Source organism: Gadus morhua, chromosome 17, assembly GCF_902167405.1.
Source record: "Gadus morhua chromosome 17, gadMor3.0, whole genome shotgun sequence".
Taxonomy (NCBI): Eukaryota; Metazoa; Chordata; class Actinopteri; order Gadiformes; family Gadidae; genus Gadus; species Gadus morhua.
The window spans coordinates 11,851,766-11,874,319 of NC_044064.1; the positions used below are offsets into that span (position 1 = coordinate 11,851,766).

The 22,554-nt window shown below is 48.4% G+C and overlaps 1 protein-coding gene across 1 annotated transcript; it reads right to left on the reverse strand.

Annotated features, from left to right (window-relative positions):
• Window positions 1–7,272: 7,272 nt before the first annotated feature.
• On the reverse strand, window positions 7,273–22,196 carry LOC115529944 (mitogen-activated protein kinase kinase kinase 11). Its single transcript, XM_030339091.1, has 9 exons — window positions 21,145–22,196; window positions 20,672–20,852; window positions 18,331–18,479; window positions 16,709–16,884; window positions 15,894–16,140; window positions 13,558–13,729; window positions 12,673–12,803; window positions 11,555–12,340; window positions 7,273–7,850 (listed from the first exon to the last, which is right to left on the reverse strand). The coding sequence occupies exons 1-9, from the start codon at window positions 21,176–21,178 to the stop codon at window positions 7,273–7,275; spliced, it is 2,454 nt and encodes an 817-aa protein (XP_030194951.1). The 5' UTR covers window positions 21,179–22,196.
• Window positions 22,197–22,554: the final 358 nt, after the last annotated feature.

The window sequence follows — 22,554 nt, forward strand, 5'->3', positions numbered from 1 at the left end:
CACACACACACCAACCACACTTTTTGTTCCAGACGAGCAGACGCATAAGCCCATCTTTGAGTTGGGCACTAAGAAATCGTTTGTTTGTTCAGAAGTTTGTTCAGGGGTTGAAGTTCATGCTATGTAGGCTACCAATATCCATGCTATCCATACTTACTATAGTTTGAGTACGTAGGGCGTTCCAATTAATATTTGGTCAAAAATAAGTGTACTGAAAGGACCCAGATGGTGTACTCAAAACGGTCAGACCGCAAATTGTGGATCGATTTACACTTTTCGCACTCAACAGCAGCCATCTTCGCTACGTAGCGGAAGAGGGCAGAGCTTTTTATAGCTGCTGCTAGGCATAAAGAATTCGCAGTTTAAAGCGGGATGTTTATTGCGAGGGAGGAGCAGCGGCAGCAGTAGCGATCGTAATTTCAGGTTGGTGCACCACATAGTAGGTCTATTAGATTTGGAACAACACCGACATCTGAAAATCAGCAATCTCTTTGGTGGACAAGGAAGGGATTGCAAACGCATACACGGCACGCACACAGACAGACACACACAAAGAGGGATTGACAGGATTTTGATATATCAAGTGTTACATTTTATTTGGTCTCAATCCATTTTTAACTTTTTGTAGCTTTTTTTTGTTTGCACTTTACATTTATTTTCACAGGTTAAACCCCCATTATCATAATGTCAGAGAGAAAGGAAAAAATGACAATGTTCACATACGCACGGACAAACGTGATCCTCATGACACACAAATAAAATAAAATTGATAAAAAAAAAAATTGTTTAGGCCCAGCCCAGTGTGAGATCAACACGTTTTTTTCTTTTTTTTTTCTTCTAAAGCCCCTACAAGAAATCAGACCCAGTCTTCCGATCTCAGGTGATGGGAGGGGACCGGGTCCGTGGAAAGATCTGGAATATAGGGACGATTTCGGTCCGCAAAACAACGTCACATAGCCTAGCTTGTGAATGACACAGAACAGGACGCACAAACTGTAACCTGGCAGGCAAAACAATATTAGGCGACCAAAAAACAAAAACTAAAAAAAACTCACGAAGACAGGAATGTAATCAACGCTGCAGACCGTTTTCCGAGCATTGACAAAAACAACGTCTTTATCTTGATAGCGGTTTCACGCACATTAGCATTTCAAATGTAAAAGCTAACCGCTACGGGTTCACTGGCAGGGTGCAGGCTCTGGTTTGGAATGTTGGAATGTGGCTTTTTTAACTCTTTTAAAACTATTTTTAAAGCTTGGGCTACAATGAAAACACTAGGGTTGGGTTTGATTCAAAGGAAAACCGTTTGATACCGATTTAGCCGTAACCAAAACGTGAAATTATTCCATCCTTGTGGGGAAAGCACCCAATCTTGCATATAAATACTCCAGTGAAGACAAAAAAAAAAGGAAATTTACAACCAATACAAGTTTTCTTCAAACCTACTTCACAATCATAATGCATAATCTTAAAGTAGACTGTGTCAGTAGCAAATTTCAAGATATCTAAAATATTTTATCCAGTGTGTCCAACAGCGGCCATTTTCTTCTCCCTCATAAATAAACATGGCACCTCTTGTGTTTCTACCCTAACCAGGTTGGAACCAAACCACCACAGGGATAAACATTGTTCTGCTTTCACAGTACCCACATACAGAGAGGTGAGAAGGGGATACAGACTGCAAAAGCCCTACCTTTCAACTGGATATTAGTGTCGCAGGATCAATATTGACCACACACCTGGGCCCCGTTTCCCGATAACGATGGATCTTCGCTCGTACGATCATTCTCCCGATGGATCTTGCGATCCATCGTCAATTTCTTTGGAGCGTTTCCCGAAACTCCTCTTAACGTGAACGCGCATTCGCTGCACTCACGACGTCGTAGGATTGTAACTGTCTACTGACACGGTGCTGAAATGGGCTCCGTAGGAGGGGGAGACGCAGGAATGTCGCAGGAAAATTGTGTTAAAAAGGGTTAAAATATATCCCCATCAAGGACAACAGCAGCCTACAAAAAAAATAGACTGCAATTATATGAATGCTAAAGACATTAAAACACAATTGATTAGGCTTAAACTGACATACATCAGTCCTAATCCTGAATGCACTGTGCGTTTCACGGCATTTTCCCCCCTGAAATAATTCCTCTTCACACCTGTGAATAACCCGGGAGACGTCCATGATGAGGAATACAACGAAGCCCACCGTCTGGCCCGGTGCATCGTTGAGCGCACGATCGGGAGGTGGAAGTTGCGCTTTAGATGCCTTCACAAGTCAGGCGGAGGGCTCCAGTTTTCGCCGGCCAAGTCATGCGCCGTGATATGTGTGACGGCTATGTTGCACAACATTGCAGCTAAGGCTGGGGTGGCATTGCTTGAACCGGAGGACGTTGAGGACGATGACGATGAGGAAGATCGGTGTGAGGACGGCCTCCCTCATAACTACGCGGCTGGTTTTCATGCGCGTTGAATAGTGATTGAGACTTTTTTTAACCCCCTCCACCCTCCCTCATGTCACTAAACATTCCCGTCAACGTGACCAATCCCCACCATATCCCAGCCTTTTGCCTGCTTCTTTGCTTGTTTTTTATAATTTTTTTTATTTCTTTATTTTTTTTAATTTCTTTAATTTCGTTATTTTTTATTTTTTTGAATTTGTTTAATTGAATTTTTTTTTTACATTATTTTATGCTACGTTTTATGAGTAGCCTATGTCAGTCTGCACAAATCCCCCCACTTTCTCTCACACATTTTGAGTGCCCTGCCTGCGCAAACATTTTCTGGACTGTCCCGTTTTATTTTGGCCATTTTAACATCTTTATTAATAAATTAATTAATAATCTTTATTAATTACCAAACTAAGAACATAAAGGCGCAATGCGTTTTAATAAAACGCATCCAATATACGGAATGTCCGATGGTGACGCCACTGAGGCTATAGCTGACGATGCTCTTAGCGTCCTACGAGTACCTACGAGCACCCCTGGAGTACTCGTTAGCTACGAGCGTTTTCAAGACGTTCGTGACCAACGATGCTTTCGGGAAACGCGGTGAAAACTCTACGATGCCCTTTCGACGCACTTCACGATCCACTTAGGCTAACGACGCTTTCGGGAAACGGGGCCCTGAGCAGCTAAAAGGAGACTACCTCACCCCAGCACAATACTAAGAATCACATTACAGCTTGAATTATGTCTTGAGCGTGTGTTCTTGGAAATACCCACTGCTATTGTATTGCCCTAAAGGTGTTTTAATTTGAACCAGAGAACATTCTCTGTGCATGTATGTATGCGTGTGTGAGTATATATACTTGCATTACATTTGGCCCGTATGGAGAGTTTGGGGTGGTATTTGGGTGGTAACAGTGAGACAGGCTATCTCCTCACTCAAGCCCTCATCACGGCTGTATGATTCAGAGACAGAGCCCCGCTGTGTGCTAACGGTACCGCGCCATGCGTCAGCCGTCACAGCGGATAGCACCGGAGTCCGACTCGCGAGCAGAGCTCCCGATTAATTGAGTGAATCCAGGGAGTTCGGCTCCCGGATATAATTGAGCGTCAATAAATGTGACAGCTGCAATAGCGCATCTCCACGCATCGACGGAGACGAAGAAGAGAATAGAAAGTGCGGAGGCCAAGGACTCGTTCACCTTGCCGATTACAATAAACAAAACCCTGTGCTTATTTGTAAACACTGCCGCCCCCCCCCCGCCCTATCAGGAGCCTTCACTGTTTCCTTGGAAACCAAAAGTCGGTCCCCCCGCCCTCCCAACTCTTTTTTTTTTTTTACACATCATTCAATTTGCAGCCGTGATAAGCTCTAATGGTGGAGAGGGGGCAGATGGTGACCTTGGGCAGAGTGCAGAGTGAAATTAACGGGGAATAATATTCATACTTAGAGAGAGAAATGGAAGAATTAGCCCACAAGCACCTGGTGGAGGCCTTAGCCTTGGTGCTGGCTTGTTGTTGTTTTGGTGTTTGGTGCTATTTCGTTTTCGGAGGGGGGGGGGGGGGGGGGGGGGGGGGGGGGGGGGGGGGGGGGGGGGGGGGGGGGGGGCAATTTCCATACGGGGTATAAATACCTAACGCCGTAATCTTCGGATGTCTTTGCGTCGGTAAAGCGCGATTTGTGTTTTTCCACCGAGCGTATGGATATAAAGCGGAGATCTCGTTTATGAACGCCAAGCTGGATGAGTGTTTATCGCATGAGGCCAACGAGGCTCTAATAATCTACTGACAATCACAGAGACAGACAGAGCGGGCTCGACGGGCAGGGGCGACGTTAGAAGGCCAAAAACGTGGGGAGGGTGATACCCACTGAGATGTTGTCCGCTGTGTGTGATTGTATTCAGTGCGGTTTAATTCTAATCGACCGGCTCGTCGCCGATTGAATGAGATGGGGTTGGGGGGGAAGAGAGGAGGGGGATGGGACAACCAACACTTCCTCTTTCTCAACTTTCTCCCGTCGACCGTGAAGGAGAGGGCGGTTGGCGATTGTTTCGGAGGCTGCGGTGGGCACACAGGAGGAATACTAAGAGAGGGGGGGGGGGGGTTGCAGACAGAGTCACGACCGACAGGCAGCTTAGCCCGGTCGTCTTGAAGGTGTCTCATAAAGTGGGACACGCGTACATCAGCCGAAGGGAGGGAAAGGCCAACGGCCGCCACCACTAGCAAACAACCACGGCGACCTCTTTCCTGTCTCCGTCGGGCCAGACAAAACACAGGGTTCAACTTGATTGCCTTCACCGATACCCCCGTTAAGTCTGACCAGTTGTTTTTGGGGGACTTTTGTGTGTTTAGGTCTGTTTTTACGAAGCGATGCAAAGTAGTACTATTTTATTAATTCAGAAAATGCAATTATCCAATGTGACCTTCAATGTGATTTCACAGGAAATTAGCCGTTTGGAATTTTGCTCGAGGATGTCTACAGGTAAGCAGTGGACGTTGGGGTCACTCGTCAATCCTGGGACCAATGAAGGTTCCACAACTGTCAGTGGAACCGAAGTGATTCAAAAGTCAGACAAGAACTGTCACCATTCTCTGACTTTTCCATTCATCCCAACCTCTTACATCTCCAACGATGTTCAGTTAAAGACCGCACGGATGAGGTAGCAAAGTTTAGGTCACATGAATTAGGCCCTCCTAAAAAGCCCAGTGCCTAAAAAATATCAGCCTACAGCCTACAGCCTACAAGGTTGTTTCACAACAGTGTTGATGTTAAACAGCTGTTCTCCAGAGCAGCAAGGCCTACTACTTATAGGGTTCAAATAATTGACAAAAAGCAACCCTAAAATCGGTCGGGGAGTACGGCATCCATGACCGTCGTCGATGGTCAATGACCTCACAAGGTCGTTGGGCCGACACACGAGGGGGCATAAAAACTACAAAAGCGGAGAGAAAAGGGAAATTGGCTATCGGTTTGAACAACTGCCAGTTTTGGGTGGGCCATTGAGAAGCGGCAGCCACATTAACCTCCACGTGGGGCATTGAAGCTCAGGTGATGTGTTGCCTTCCTTCTATGTCCAAACACCACCAGCTCCGTTAGAACGAGGTCCAGGGGAGCAGACGCCTAGTGGAAGGGCATAAGACAACGGCAAGCATGGTGGTGGTCATCACTAAGGTACCTGAGGAATGAGATCTTAAACCTGGATGAACTCTCAGATTCCAGGCTTATGATTCAAATTGGTTGGTTGGGCCTGTCTTATTCGAATCCCTGGGGATTCGCTAATGTCAAGGGCAAAAACTAATATTCCTCAGTCATCGAAGTAGCCGGGAGCGGGAGACTTAAAGCGTAGCGTCCATCAACTGAAGATCTGTCCCACGAAAAGACTCGGAAAAAAAGCTTCCCTTGAAAAATAGAATCGCAATTTAACACATCTCGGGAACTGACGCGGGGTTTGGGTTGTAATTAATTAGCCCGGGCGTGTGAAAGCTTTGGCAAATGCTCTTTGTCCTTATCGCGGGGCTAATTATCATTATCAGCGAGCTGGCTCCTTCAGAGGGATTACCGCGCTAATCACAAAAAGCACTGGCCCTCCAGAGAAGCGCTTGCCGCTCCTCGCGGAAACAAAACTAGTTATTATTTCAAATGACACTTCGTTGTCGACGACGACGACGACCCCCAGCCCCCACCCCTATTTAAATGAGTAATTATATATCAGTTAATGCGCTAACAAGACAAATTTCAAAATATAGATGTATTGAGCTGGGCTTAAGTGGGGTCTCTTTTAACGGTTGAAAGATGGGCAAATGAAACTCATTAGCGGTAGGTGGGGTGCAGGCCTGGTTTGGGCATGAGAGCAACGATCGTGAATGGTGTGGCTGTGTAGTTTCAGAGAGGTTTCACCTCTGGTTCAACGGCCTTTTGTGTGCCACAGAATGGCGTGTGCCTAAATGGGATTCGTCTGAGGACAAAGCCGGCTCAACAATCACTGTGAGGGCTGCTTTCTCCCACTGTGAATCCAGACCCTGATTTAAGGCAAAAGGAAAACAAAACAAAACACAGGGCACAGACAGACACACATCTACAAACATTCACTGACACACAGATACAGACACACACACACACACTCACACACACACACACACACACACACACAGTGACATACTTGCACACAAAACATTTGGAGCACAGCAGCGCTAATTCTCTTTAACGCGTTGAGCCCATTTCATAGTGTCTTCCCTGAACGACAGGTTAATCTCACACTTTTTATATTCCCTCACGCTTCAGGAGGAACCTGTGCATCGTCCCCGCTTGAAATCAGAGTCTTCTGGGGCCAAACCCAGTCAAGCGAGTGCACGTGTGTGTCTGTGTGTGGGTGTTCGGACTGTTTACCGTCAAAGCACCTCAAAGGGTAGAGTTTGAAAAGGCTTATAATAGGAGAGATCGAGGGTGATGGAGAGAGAGACGTATAGAGAAATTAAAACAGCAGGTCTGGGACTTGGTTCCCAGAGTTGCTGGTTGTCAAAGCAATGACCAATGCCTGCAGAAAAACGAGTCTCTCTCTCTCTCTCTCTCTCTCTCTCTCTCTCTCTCTCTCTCTCTCTCTCTCTCTCTCTCTCTCTCTCTCTCTCTCTCTCTCTCTCTCTCTCTCTCTCTCTCTCTCTCTCTCTCTCTCTCTCTCTCTCTCTCTCTCTCTCTCTCTCTCTCTCTCTCTCTCTCTCTCTCTCTCTCTCTCTCTCTCTCTCTCTCTTTTCCAGGGGCTGAACAAACCAATGCTGAGCCTTGGAACTCCTCCCTTACCGGGCAACGAAGACGACGACCAAAGAAACGTCAGTTTGTCTTCAGATTCCCTGCGAATTCCCTGCCGCGCTCATCGCCCAGGTCGATGAGCGCGGCCGAGTCGGCGGTGGCGTGGAACGGGGCGGCCAGGCGGGCGGTGGGCAGCGTGGGCGAGCCGTTGGCGGAGCACGGTGCCGAGCGCGAGGTGGTGGGGAAGGGCGGCGAGAAGGGGTCGAAGGCAGAGCCGCCGAAGCCGCCGTTGGGGCCTTCGATGTCTTGGGGGTCGGGGGCCCCCCGCAGGGCGAAGGGGTCGCAGTCCGGGGAGGGGAAGGGGTGGCAGCCGGCGAAGGGGTTGGTGGACGAGGGATGGTGGTAGCCCAGCGGCTGGCTCTCCAAGCGCCGGGCGGGGGCGTGACCCCCCCCGGGGGTCCCTCCGGCCCCGCCGGCCGAGACGAAGCTCCAGGGGTCGATGCGCGGCCGCATGGGCGAGGGGCGGGGCCGGGGGATGACGTTGACCTCCAGGCGGCGGGTCTTGGGGCTCCAGAGGCGGGGGTTGGGGAGCAGGGAGGGCGTGGCCGTCGGCTTGTCCTCCATGTCCCGGGAGTCCTGGCACATAGGCAGGTCCAGCACTGGGGACACGGAGCATCAGAGGTCAAACATCAGAGGCTAAACATTAGAGGTCAAACATTAGAGGTCGAACATTGGAGGTCAAACATTAGAGTTCAAACATTCGAGGTCAAACATCAGAGGTCAAACATCAGAGGCTAAACATCAGAGGCTAAACATTAGAGGTCAAACATTAGAGCTCAAACATCAGAGTTCGAACAATAGTGTTCAAACATTAGAGGTCAAATATCATCATGTCAACATTAGCATGTCTACTTTATCATTCAAACAAAAAGTCTACCATTTCCACATTATCATGTAAACATTAGAAGTCAAACATCACTAAATAAACATTAATAAAAAATCTTTATCCATAAAAAATATAATCTAAACATAGAACATTTAAAATATGACTGTCCTCTAAACATTACCCTTCTTCATAAACCTAAATTACATCTCAATTAAATATGATTTTCTTTTTATTAAATATGACATTTTCATACATCACCATTTAAACATGACATCCCCCTTTATGAAATCTCCATTTAATCATGAAAAACATCAACATTTAGAAGTGCACAGTTTAGGATTCATTGGCGTCTAGCGGTGGGGAAGCTGAGGTAGCCAGACAACCTGCACCACCTCCGGAGCCACTGCTTCCCATCCTCCAGCAACAATGATCCATCAAGTGAGGAGGTTCCTTGGTAGATTAGTTATTTGATTGAGTTATTTAGCATGAAAAAGTATAGGTTGCAGCTTACAAGTAAGACAGTGATTATGGTCAATTATGTAAAATGCATCTTCTCTATAGCCATTTGTCCAATCTGGGCTACTGTAGAAACATTGAGATGCAAAATGGCAGGTCCCCGCAGAAGAAGACCCGCCCCTTATGAAGATATTAGGAGCTCATTCTAAGCTATGAAAAACACGATTCGTATTTGATTAACAGATCAAAGCAAACTCATGGATATTAAAATCCATCTCTGCCAAGTCTGTTTGTTACTCAATTCTAAATAATGCACCTTTAAAACGGGACACTATTTCTAATTTATTACCATTCTTTCAGACAGAGGAATGTTACCTTTACGGCATCCCAATGATATCCAGGCGGTTGTGTAACACAAATAGTGTATAATGAAATAACATTCACAATATGTTTTCTTTATAATTATTCTATAATTAATCTACTATAATAAAAGTAGAACTATCATTTCCGAATCAGCCAATACAGAAAAGTGCCATTAAAGAAAAAAATTGTTTTGCAGCAATTAAAAACCTGGGATAGATTTCTGGCAAGTGGATGGGTCAGTGTCGTAGTGTCAGTTATTTGACCACAGCATGTGTGTGTGTGTGTGTGTGTGTGTGTGTGTGTGTGTGTGTGTGTGTGTGTGTGTGTGTGTGTGTGTGTGTGTGTGTGTGTGTGTGTGTGTGTGTGTGTGTGTGTGTGTGTGTGTGTGTGTGTGTGCATCACTGTGTTTGCGTTTCTTTATGAATGTGTGTGTGCGGCTGCCTGTGTGCATATGTGTACGTGTGTATGTGCTTGCGTCCGTGCGGGCTAGCCTCGTGAAGCACTCAACGACAGACCTCCCTCGCTCTCGGTGGGATGTCAAAATAAACTTGAGTCATTACCATCACAACAAAGACGGCTAGCTTAAAAGAGCTGCCTAACTGTCGGAGTTAAACAGGCTTATGCTTATTGCAACAAGGCGGGAAAAGAAGGAGGTAGCGTGGCCACAAATGCATAACATTAGCAAAGCGGAGAGCTGTCCTTCGACGAGACGACAAGATGTAATTGGGTGTAACTATAAAGGACGGCGCTTGTCGCGAAGCAAAACAAAAACAGCGGTTGGTCGCGAATGAACGCTGACAGATTAGGAAAAGAGGCTCCTCGAACAACTGTATTTGAGGAGGAACCGCGGGGCGCCGCGCCAAGTTGTCACAAAGTGTTGGAAGAGAAAGTGTGTTGAATATTGCAACAATGACGGCGTTAACCGAAGACAATAACGAGTGTGACAGAGGCCAAACAAATTAGCCAAATCTGGTTCATGGTTTGAAGCGTTCCAAGAGTGTCAATGTGTCAAAAGGAGAATCAACCAGAAAAAAAAGAAATTTGAATAACCAAATAACCCAAATAAATTCCACTGAATTATGTCGCTATTCACAGATGCACAAACAAAAACAATTCAAAAAAACTTTTATTTCTTTTTTTGCTACACTGTTTCTATATTTGCCCACAAGCCCTCATCGTATTTCAATATTACTTGTGTCTATTGGCTTTGCGACTAGTTATATCAATATAACTAGCTTCTATTGGCTCAGGACTAATTATATCTACAGTATATCACTAGTTTATTTTTGCTACATGTCTAGCTCACATTTCTAAAGAACCAATTTAAGATTGGCTACATGACTAGCTTGTACAGCTGTTTTAGTAGTTTATATTGGCTACATGACGAGCTTGTATGGCTATAGAGATAGTTTATATTGGCTACATGACGAGCTTGTATGGACATATCACTAGTTTATATTGGCTACAATGACTAGCTCCCATTTCTATGTGACCAACTTAAGATCTGCTACATGACTATAGCTTGTACAGCTATATCACTAGCTTGAGAGCCAGCTGAGTCATGGAGTAAGACATGGCTGCTTAGCGCTGGAGGAGAGCCAGGTGCATCTGCGCTGGCACCTGGGGCCACTACTGTCCATAAGCACCTCTCTGTGGAGAATCCAGGGCTTTGTGAATCAAACGCAACCGATATAGAGTGTGAAATGGAACCCGGGGGCGGCTCTTAAATCCACTTGCTCTTTAAATAAAATGCCGAAAGGAAAACATGCAAAACACAGAAACCTATTCTGCTGCAATTACGGACAGTGAAGTAAGCCTTGATTGTTTTGTCTGAAATGCAATAGCGTTGGTGGATTATAAAAGCAGGTTTCCCTTCAACTAGTGCACCGATTACGTTACAAAAGAAAATAGTAACAAGTCACTAACCATTGCTACCTTTTGCATTTACCTTAAAATAATTTATAGTGAGGTTGAAATTGACCTTTATCTAAATGAGCTTTTAATGAAGCTGGGCGTGGAATATTTATAAATTGACTGGCCTTCTTCGATATATGTGTATAGGGACGAACACAAGTTTGTGACAAACAGGTGCCAAGACTTTGTGTGGTTATTCAGAACTCATAGTAGCGTGAGTAAAGTAGCGCGAGTGATTTAAACCATAACCAACTCATCTGCGATATCTATCTGAGGAGCATCAGACAGGTAGTGCGGTAGGAGTGTCTGCCCTGTGTTGAGCAAGGAGCTGAGAGAAAGGCTTTGAAGTTTAAATAAGCACTGAAGTCTCGACGGTGTTACGAGATGAAAAACACACGCCGAGTTCAGTCGACACGCTTCTGACACTTTGCGTTTTTTGTCTTTCGATTAAGTAGAACAAACCGATTGGGCGAACGCCTCAACCAAAAAACTGAGGAAGGAATTGCATGATGAATACCGGCATATAGAAAATGTGTCAACATAAACAGTTGTGTTGAGACAATTAAAAAAAATATGTCAACATCAAACTTAAAACGTAGGTTTGATGCTTTGAAACTAAAAACTTTATGAAACGTAATGTGTCAACAAAAAACGAAATTATATCAACTTTTAGTGAGTATCAAAAATAATAACACAAAGCTACGTTTCGGGGACAGGCGCAGGAGGGATCTCCGGTAGAATCACCGAGCTGGGAGGGGTGCAGCCCCTGGCCCGAGGCCCTCCTCCTCCGGTCCGCAGCGGGGTGGGGGTGGGGCAGGGGACGGGGGTGCTGGTGCTCCCAGGGGGAGGGCCCCTCACTGCCGCCCTCTCCGTTGGCCCCCCACGGGGCCCCGGCCCCCGGCGCGGGCTCCCCGGGACTGGCCCCGCCCGGCAGCGGCGGTGGGGGGGTCCGAGGGGCCAGGGGGCTGTGCGGCGGCGGCAGGAGAGGGGCCCTGGGCCCACTCCTCTCCCGCGGGTTCGGCGGCGGCGGCGTCAGCGCCATCGGCTGAGGCGGTGGCGGCGGCGTGGTCGGAGGAGGCGGGGCTACAGAGTCCAACAGCGCCCGGGGGAGGGGCAGGGAGGAGGAGGAGGAGAAGGTGATGAGGTCGTCCACCACCGCCGCGTCCGGGGGCGACGGCAGAGGGGGCGGGGCCGACGGCTCGGGCTCCGAGGCCGCCCGCTGCAGGTTGTGGTGCAGGTGGTGGAGCGGGTGGTGGGGGTCCGACGAGGGGCTGGTGGGGGGGTTAGTCCGCGGAGGCACCCTGGGGAGGACGTCCAGGCGGCGCCCCAGGGCGACGGAGGCCAGCAGGGTGCCTCCGCCCAGCAGCGCCTGGTGGGTGCTCTGGAACAGACCGCCCAGCGGGCCCCGCTCCGGTCTGGGGGAGCCGGCCGGGGACGGCCCCCTGCCCTCCTCCGTGCACGGGGGGTCGGGCACCCGGAGGGAGTCACCCTGAGGCAGCGGCAGCCGCAGGCCTTCCTTCAGCGAGGCGCCTGCAGAGAGAGACCCCACGGGCGGGGACGGAGCAGCGTTTAGTCACACCGCCTCACACCGCTCCCACTTCATCTGCACGCCAAAGGTGAAATGTTTTCATTACGTTTGATTTTATCCACACAAATTCGCTGACTTTATAAAGAGGAGACGAGGGAGACGTTGAAATGCACTTTGGCTCATTTTAAAACCACCAAACCACCCAAAACTAAACTATGAACTAACTTTTACTAAATATGAAAACATGAGCATAACGATTCAACCCGGCGGTCTCGACTCGCTTTGCGTCCGTCCCCTTTGCGTCCCGGCGGTCTTACCGTTCTGGCGGTCTTACCGTTCTGGGGAGGAAGAGGAGGCAGAGGGGGGGGCGTGTGCGTGCAGGGGTGGTACTCCTCGAAGTCACTGCGGGAGTCGCCACCGTTCTCGTTGCTGTCCACGTCCAGGAGCTTAGCCCTCATGGACAGACTGGAGGACGGACACACACACGCACACGCACACACACACACACACACACACACGCACACACAGGTCGGTTCAAAGGTTCGATTCACAAAGTACGTGGCGTTGATGTGCTCTTTCTGTCAACCCAGCGCCGGCAGCCCTTACTGTACCGTCCATCAAGGGAAACTGCTCCTAAGTGTAACCTGAGGATCGTAAGTATATATACCGGAGACCTACTGCTAACTGGCAAGCGCAACGGAAAGTGAACAATCCGATATAGATGGAACGTGCTGCCGTTTCTGAATGGCCATTTGTCAAACGGTAAAAAGCCAATGATGTTAAGACCGAACAGTGGCGTATGACGTATTTTTTCAGGCTGCTTGACAAGCTACACAGCAGGAACAGGTTGAGCGCCATTTTCCCTAAGTGATGTCCATGATACAGGGTTATGCGAACATGGCCGTACCATTTCATTTGTCAAGCATAGCAGGGCGCTACAAGTGAATGTCGACCCTGTACCTTATTCGATTTTTTCTATTTTACGTGTATTTCTTCAGAATTGTCTCATTGGGGGTGTGAGAAAATCAGTCGCAGGAGAGACCTCGACCACAACAAACCTCAGTGCGCGAAATGAAAAAGTACATGTATTGAATAAACAGGCCTGTCATAATAAACAGGCATCTCACAGGCCACCTGCTCCCCTGGGGAACCAGTCGCAGGACCCTGGGTAAATGAGGATACATGAAAAACAACAGTCAACTGGACGGGGCTCCTGTACCTGCTCTCCTGGGGACTCAGCCTCAGGACCTTGGGGCTCTTGGGGCTCTTGGGGCTCTGGGGCCTCCAGTGAGGGCCCGGCCTCAGCTCCCCGTTGGCCTGCTTCAGGGAGGGGCTGTCCAGGGGCCAAGAGGGGCTCAGACCGAACGCCCGGCTGTTGTCACTTGGACTGACTGGAGGCAGAGAGAGAGAGATGTAGAGAGAGAGAGAGATGTAGAGAGAGAGAGAGAGAGATGTAGATAGAGGTAGAGAGATGTAGGTAGAGGTAGAGAGATGTAGGTAGAGAGAGAGAGAGAGAGAGAGAGAGAGAGAGAGAGAGAGAGAGAGAGAGAGAGAGAGAGAGAGAGAGAGAGAGAGAGAGAGAGAGAGAGAGAGAGAGAGAGAGAGAGAGAGAGAGGGAGGGAGGGAGGGAGGGAGGGAGGGAGAGAGAGAGAGAGAGAGAGAGATGTAGAGGGAGAGACAGACAGACAGACAGACAGACAGACAGACAGACAGACAGAGAAGGAGGTGGAGAGAGAGAGAATACAGCAAGGAACAATGAGTGAGAGAGAAAGGAAGACAGCAATAAAATAAAGATATAATCAAATAATAGTGGTTCTGCATCGTGAACACCTTGCCAGTAGTGCGATAAGGTTGATATTTTACAAGACAAGCTTCATATTAAAATAAATGCATAACCACATGCCCTCACGCACACACACACACCAGGTAAAATTAGTGTTAAAGTGTATCGCTTGTGTCGACAAGACACGACAGCTTGTTCCACAAGCAACCACCACCAGCCAGCCCCCCCCCCCCCATGCACACACACACACACACACACACACACACACACACACACACACACACACACACACACACACACACACACACACACACAAACACACAAACCTGCAGATCCCAGCCTTGTATATCTATCTTTAGTGTGACACACTGGGGTGCTAAAAATGTTGAGGTGACATTTAGAGTTGCTGTTATGTCTCCTTTATCCAGAGCACCTCAAGGCCTCTGCATTGTCACTTTAAACAAGAGAGATCTCAGAAGTCCATCACTGCCTCCCAGACAGACCGCTTTAGTAGTTCTAGGGTCTGGCCTTTTGCAATTCTTACAAACATAAAAGCCGTAAATTACACTAAATGTAGCCACACTTATTCTCGCTCTCTTGGATCAACAACTGGTCGGGGGATGGGAGGCGCACCCGAAATGTTCTGGGATCAAACCCTCGATGTCCACCGTCTAATCTGTAAGCATCCTTGAGGAAGATGCCCCCCCTAAAGGCTCAATTATTGTTCCAGGTCGACGCAACGCAATGACCACGCAGACGCTTCGACGCAGTCGTTAACCTGTTTTGGCGTCTGATTTTAGTGAGCGGACCAATCACAGTCCTTGCTGCTGCATCGCCGGGACACAAGGTTACAATTTTTGGGAGGCAGACGTCAGGCCCTTGCGTTGAATGCAAGGAGTGTCCGCAAGGATGTAATGGGTCTGTAGCGTCGACGTGGAACCAAAACTAAGCCTTAAGCCCTATCTGCTGCTCTTTAATGAGCCTGGATCTGAATCCACTGAATCCAAAACACTCTGGATAAAAGCTAATGGACTAGAGAAATAATGCATACATAAAAAAAAAACTCGAAAATATTAGCTCCTTCTCCTGTCGTTTCAATTCACACCACTGATTTTTTTTTTCCGACAAATCGAGCATAAACCTCTAAAGCACTCCGAGCCGGAGAGTCGCCGCTTGATGCCGGATGATAATAATGGTGATGATAATAAACAACAATGGTAAAGAGCCACAAAACACATTTTAATGAGAGCCGCGCTCCACGCCATTCGCCGTCATTATGTACCGTCATTAGCCAGCCCTCCCGCTAATGAATAAACGAGGCGCGCAGATGTTTCAAATTAACTCAACACTTTTTTAGGACTTTTGTCTGATAAATCTTCATCGCGGTTTGTCTCTCTCTCTCTCTCTGAGGCTAACTGACACCCCCCCTCTCCCCCTTTTTCGTTTACACCACTCGTCGTTGCCCACATCACAAATTCTTAAATTTTAAGGTCTCGTAAAGATCGTAAAGTAAAAGGCTTTTTTACGATGTGACTGGAGTGTGTGGCTGAGGGAGAAAAAAAACGAAAAACGTCTTGAGGTATCCGTCTGAGAGTCAAGCAGGCGCAGTAGGTTTTGGTAAATCAATACTGCTTACTTGCACAAACGCACATACACACACACACACACACACACACACACACACACACACACACACACACACACACACACACACACACACACACACACACACACACACACACACACACACACACGGCGTCTCCCCCACCCACCTTGGGGCATGCTGATCTTCTCCCCGTTCTTGGACTTGAGCTTGTGCTTCTTGAAGGTGCCCTTCCTCTTCTTGACGTTGGGCTTCTCCTGCTCCTGGTTCATGTGCAGGATGAGGAGGCTGAGCTCCCGCTCAAACACGTCCTGCTCCCACTGGGCCAGCTGCTGCTCCCGCTGCCGTAGGAACTCCTCGTGGGACTTCTGCTCCAGCGCCGCGCGCTTCAGCTCCTCCTCGCGGCATCGCAGCTCCTGCAGGGAGGGGGGGGACGGGGGGGGGCACACGGGCGGAGTGAACCAGGTGTCAGGGTGTGTGTGTGTAAGTGTGTGTGTGTGTGTGTGTCGGGGTTTGGAAGTGTTTGTGTGTTTGTTTGTGTGTGTGTGTGTGTGTGTGTGTGTGTGTGTGTGTGTGTGTGTGTGTGTGTGTGTGTGTGTGTGTGTGTGTGTGTGTGTGTGTGTGTGTGTGTGTGTGTGTGTGTTAGAGAGAGATAGTGACAGGTGACACGTGACCGTATGATATTGGCACCAATATGATGGATGGGTGATGACGGATGGATGGATCAACAAATGAATGATTGGATAGACGACTGAAAACATTGGTGGACAGATGGGTAAATGGGTGGAGGACGGGTGGATGGATGAATGCAGGAATAGATGGATGGATGAATCAATGGAGGGAAGATGGATGGATGGATATATGATGGATTGATGGATGAACAAACAAATTAATGAATGAATACATTGAAGGGTCGATGGCTTCCATCCCCCCCCCCCCCCCCCCCCCTCCGCCCCCCCCCCCCCCCCCCCCCCACTCTCCCACCTTCTCCTTGGCCCGCAGCTCGTCGAACATGTCCTGGATCTCCAGCTTCCAGTTGTCCTGTAGCGAGTGGAAGGAGTCTTGGGGCATGTCCTCCTGCACCTGGCGCTCCAGCGCCAGCAGCTGGGCCAGGATGGAGCCGAAGCTGGGCCTGCGGTGGGGGTCCTGGTCCCAGCACTCTGCACACACACACACACACACACACACACACACACACACACACACACACACACACACACACACACACACACACACACACACACACACACACACACACACAGAGAAACACGCATGATTACATGAACACACACACACGATCATATAGACATGTATGCAGACACTAATATGCACACACACACACACAAACACACACAGAGACACGCATGATTACACGAACACACACACACACACACACACATACAAACACTCTCACACACACAATCATATAGACATGTTTGCAGACACTAATATGCACACTCAGACACACGCACAAAGTACGCAGACACTAAAGCCCTTAGACACTAAGGCCCAGACACCCGTACTTGAGCACGGTTAGGTGTGAAACGGACTTGGGCACGATACAGATGGCCTAGTGTGAGTGCGCCCTAATAAGCATACACACACGCACGCACACACACACACACACACACACACAAAAGTAGGCAGACACTAATACGCACACAGTTGTTTGCACACAATCACATAAAAGTACGCCGACACAGTCATATGCACACATTCACACACGCACACACGTACGCAGACAGTCATATGCAAACACACGCACAACAACATGCATATATGCGTCATGAGTTATGAGTATAAGTTGTTGGTAAACTAGCTCTATAAAAGTACCCGTTGCACAAGTCCCGCTGTTTCGGCCTTGATATCACTTCCTCCTGCAGTGCTGACATTAATCAACAGAGGAAACACATTTCCCTTCCTTTCGCCCCCGTCGCCACACAGCACAATTTGGCCGTATGACGCATCTAAAAAACATTCCAGCGGCTTCAGACTTCAAACTCTGAAGCCGCTGAGTTTTTCGCTCACGACTCCGCTCCTCGCCGTACGCATGTCACGGTTGCCGAGACGCATTGCGCGGTCGATTCTTGTGTCCCAGATCTATACTGAAAGTTTGAGAGACCAATTAGGGAAGGCGGAGCTGCTAAATGCTGAAAGGTTAAAAGCTACTTTCTCAGCGTCTTCATTTGGGCTAGCTGCTGACATCAAGTCACGTCACGCCGTTTAAAAATGGAAAACAGGAAGGAGTGAACGAAGGTGGATTTGAATCCAACAGTTCTGTCTTTTTTGGCAGAATGTGCTTGCCACACAATTGTTACGCAAATGTACAGGACACATTCAGGGCTGCAAATCAGGGATTCCGTACCATATTACCACAAAAATGTGAATTCAAATTATTCTACTTACACCACCCTTGTATCAAATTAATATGTAGCCATCATTACACTATCCTACAACTCAGTCTATTTCTAACCCTTCCCTCCCTCCCTCCCTCCTTCTCTCCCGATCTCCCTGAGAGAAACCGTCCCTCTCTTCCTGACATTTGCTATGGTCCCAGGCCATAGCAATCCAGCCCCCCCCCCCCCCCCCGGTGACCGAGGTCGTACCTGACATGAGCTGGGCGAAGGGCTCGGGGCAGGTGGAGGGGATGGGGAGGGTCAGCTTGTTGACCGCCACGCCGTAGGCCACCGCAAGCCCGTCGATCCCCCGGTAGGGCACCTCGCCCGTCAGCAGTTCCCACAGCAGGACGCCGTAGCTGGGGAGGGAGAGGGGGGTGAGACAGGGGTCAGAGCGTGGTTGAGAGGGGGGTCAGAGGGGTACTTGTGTGGGTGAGATACCTGTGTGTTTTTTTTACTAATGCCCGATTGTTACTAATTATGTGATGCAGACAATAAAGCTAAACAGTGTGTTCCAGTGCAGAGCTCCATCCTCAGAGCTAACGGGATCAGTCTGTATACTACAACCATGATAATGTTCAATCGGCTTGTGACATCAGAAAAAAAGGTCTTTGCACGCACACACACACACACACACACACACACACACACACGCACACGCAAACGCACACACTATAATAAAGAGTAGGGTGATTATTGTTATCACAGTGTAGTTTATAACAGGGTTTAACCGATACACTGCTGCAACAGGGTCGGCGTGTTGAAGCTGGAGGGAAAGCGGGAACCAGAGAGAGGAAGAACGAGGGAGACGAAAAACAGCAAAAAAAGATAAATGGAGAGAGACCGGGACAGGGTGGTGGGTAAAGAGGGAGGGAGAGAGGGAGAGATTGGACTTTTGAACGGACTTTCTGATGTTAAACAGATCTATTAGAGTTTGGTGGAGAATCGCAGTCGGGCCGAAACCCTTGGTATTTTTAAGAGCTATTTAATGATTAACTTCAGATCAATACCTCTGTGGTATGTTGGGTCACTTCTTCTACCACATGATATAGTGCTAGATGTCTCAACTTGGGACAGATTTCATTCTGGTCATGATGTTTCCATGACAAATTGTCTAAATATGTACTATCTGTCCATGGCAGGGTTACCTATTACAAACATGGTTGGCTGTGCGTGCAGCCAGGGGGAAATGAACTGTTGCAAAAATCGACTGTGGTCACATTAGCGACTACAGCAGTGTTATAAATATACAAATATAAACAGCTGCATTGTACTGCATTTTGTCTGATTCAGCCCGATGATGCAAGGATGAATTGCAATTTCCAGAGGCGAATGTGTTTGTTTTGGCTTTCTTTTCATATCAATGTGATGTAAATGATGTTTGTTTGTAGTGTCATTATAACATCGCTGACACAAAGATTATAATTTGACTGCATAAATAAATAACAGAATTGGCATTCTTGTCATTTTGAGAAAGGGTTAGAAGCCTTGCTTTAGTTAACTGGGTTACTTACTTATGCTGTTCATTAATAAACAAAACAAATCTCACTAATAAGAAAATGATAGCCTACACGTATCTGATAGCAAAGCCAGGTGTATCAAAGTAAATCTATGTGCATATAAATAATAATATTACAACTCAAATCCAGCCTTTGAAATAAATAATTTCTTGTATCTAGTATAGGGAATCAACCCCATGGTGTGTAAAAAAAAAAAGTTATATCCCTGGCTTTTGGGATTGCCGAGTTCACGGCACAACAAATCCTAGCCATCTTGAAGGTTGTTTGTTTTAATTGTTTATGCCCCCTGGTTGCATGTGCTTGTCTGCTGTGAAGTGGCCCAGAAAACCTGTCTATGCAGTCAAGACTCACACACACACACACACACACACACACTCACATATTGGAGACGTGGACGCAAACACATCGTCATGTCATCTACACAAAAGGTGCACACAATCAAACGACACACCGAAGGAGTGTGTCATTCCGTCTGCCCTTCGGCAAGCCGGTCCGTCCGTCCGTCCGTCCGTCCGTCCGTCCGTCCGTGCCAGTAGTAGACACAATAGGACAGTGTGCCCAGCCACACGTCTCCCTCCACACAGCGCACACAGCAGTCCTTTGAAGCAGCCGTCACATGTCCACCCCTCCCCTCCCCTCCACCCCTCCCCCTATCCCCTCCCCCCTCTCCCCTACCCCCCCCCCCCTCCTCTCCCTATCCCCTCGCCATCAGTCCATCTCCCTCTCTCTTCATTAACTCGTCTGTTTCTTTTGATGGTGTCCCGACTGTGAACATCAACACCGACCCCTGCTGCACAACAGGGGGGGGCCCCCCACCAAGGGCCGACTCCGACCAATCAAAAGTGGCCGCAGTCTGCGATCTAAGAGAGGAAGACCGCTCACGTTGTTTCGAATGACCAAAAAAAAAAACCTAACCAATAATTTCATCATTGATAATTAGTCATTCTGCACCCCCCACGCGCTCGGACGCCCAGCGCGTGCTCCACCCGCGGCGCCCCGCCCGACCCCCAGCGGGGGGGCCCCATGCGTACCTCCAGACGTCGCTGCCCTTGGAGAAGGTGGAGGCCTTGATGACCTCGGGGGCCATCCAGGCGTAGGTGCCAGCGGTGCTCATCTTGGTGGTCTTGTGCCACTCCCTGGCCAGGCCGAAGTCCGTGATCTTCAGTGTCAGCCCCTCCATGCACTCGTCCTCGATGGGCTGGGCCAGCAGGACTGAGGGGGAGAAGGGGGGAGAGGGGGGGAGGCATGTCAGAGAGGTGGGGAGGGAGGATGGAGGTAGGGAGTCGGGCTGTGCAATTTATCGAATTTTTATCGTTATAAGCGATTTCTAAGTATAGTAAGTAAATCTATTTATTCATTCAATGTTTTATAGAAATTGCGGAAACGGCTGGATAAATATTTGTACATTATTTTCTATTTTAAAATTGTGTGTATTTTTTTAAGGGGAAATAGTCCACCCCAACTTTAACTTTTGTGCATCTGCATCAAAACAAATTGATCTTACCCAACAATATACAACTTCTCCCGGTAATAGCCATGATCCCTTTAAGCAAAACATAGTGTGTTCAAATGGATCATCAGATACTAGCTCGTGGGTCTCCTGTGACCCCGCATGCATATCAGGGGCCCCGGATGGGGTTCCTGAGCCCGAGGATAGGAATTACCGGGATAGCCCCAAATCACATTTACAGCCTCAAAGGGCTTCACGGGTAGCCTAAAAATCTAGAGGCCCCTAGCGGCAGCAAATTTAAATTGCAGCCAGGGAGGACTAGCCTTCTGTCGTCGTTTTTCGCTGCTAGAAACAGAAAATGGGACAGGCCAATCAGATCGTGAGGGGCGGAATCGAGCCGAATGACGACAGAGCTGCGACGGTTCCGTGTTAAAGGTAAACAATAATGGCTGCTGCTGCTGGCGAACAGCTGTCTTTCTACTCGGCTTTGGCCGCGACTCTTCAAGACTTGAAGTTATCATTTTCTTTGGGAAATGAACAAAGAACTGCACTGAAGTCTTTCCTGGAAAAGAAAGTATTGTATATGTATTCTGAGTTTTGCCGACCGGATACGGTAAAAGTTTCCTCGTTGGTCTCCGTTCTCTCAACCCACCATTCGCAACACTTCCCCATGGAAATTTCCGTCGCTCTGACTACGTCACCTTCTTCGTTGCTCTGATTGGTCGTAGCGCTATCCTATTGCGTGCAGAGGGAACTTGAAAGACAACCGTTTATCCCGCCCACACTGCCACCGTACGAGACCAGACCCAATCTCTTTCCGATATGGGTCTGGCTTGCCAGGCTACTTCACGGGGGCCATCTATTATGAAACCCTTCCAAGAAGAGGGAAAAGTCCCTTAATCCCATTGTAAACCTTGAGGAACACAGATTTTTTTTTTTTGATTTCTGTTGCCTACTGTAAAACCGAAGAGATCAGTCGGAGCTCTTGCGAATCGGATAAAGTTGGATGGAAGGAAGCCAATGAGTTGGATGACACCTAGGATAATCCCTCAATCCACAAATCTACCGTATTGGATACATCTTATTTCTCTAGTCCCCGCTCACCCGGCCACCAAGATAAGAGTACCCCAAGGTTGGCAGACCACCACGTTGGGGTATGTGGCAGAACCCCACCCCCCCCCCTCTGCAAGTAGCAAGACCCCTTTAGTCCTTACCCCCCCCCCCCCCCACCCCCCCGAGAGGGGGGGGGGGGGGTGGGGTTCTGCCACATACCCCAACGTGGTGGTCTGCCAACCTTGGGGTACTCTTATCTTGGTGGCCGGGTGAGCTTGGACTCGAACCTGAGTCTACAGGGCGTTTGGAGGTTATACTTGACTTTACCATTCACATGATAGAGAAATAAGATGTATCCATTACGGTACCTCTTAAACCCTGGTTCTGAGCAGGGCACCTGAACCTACATCT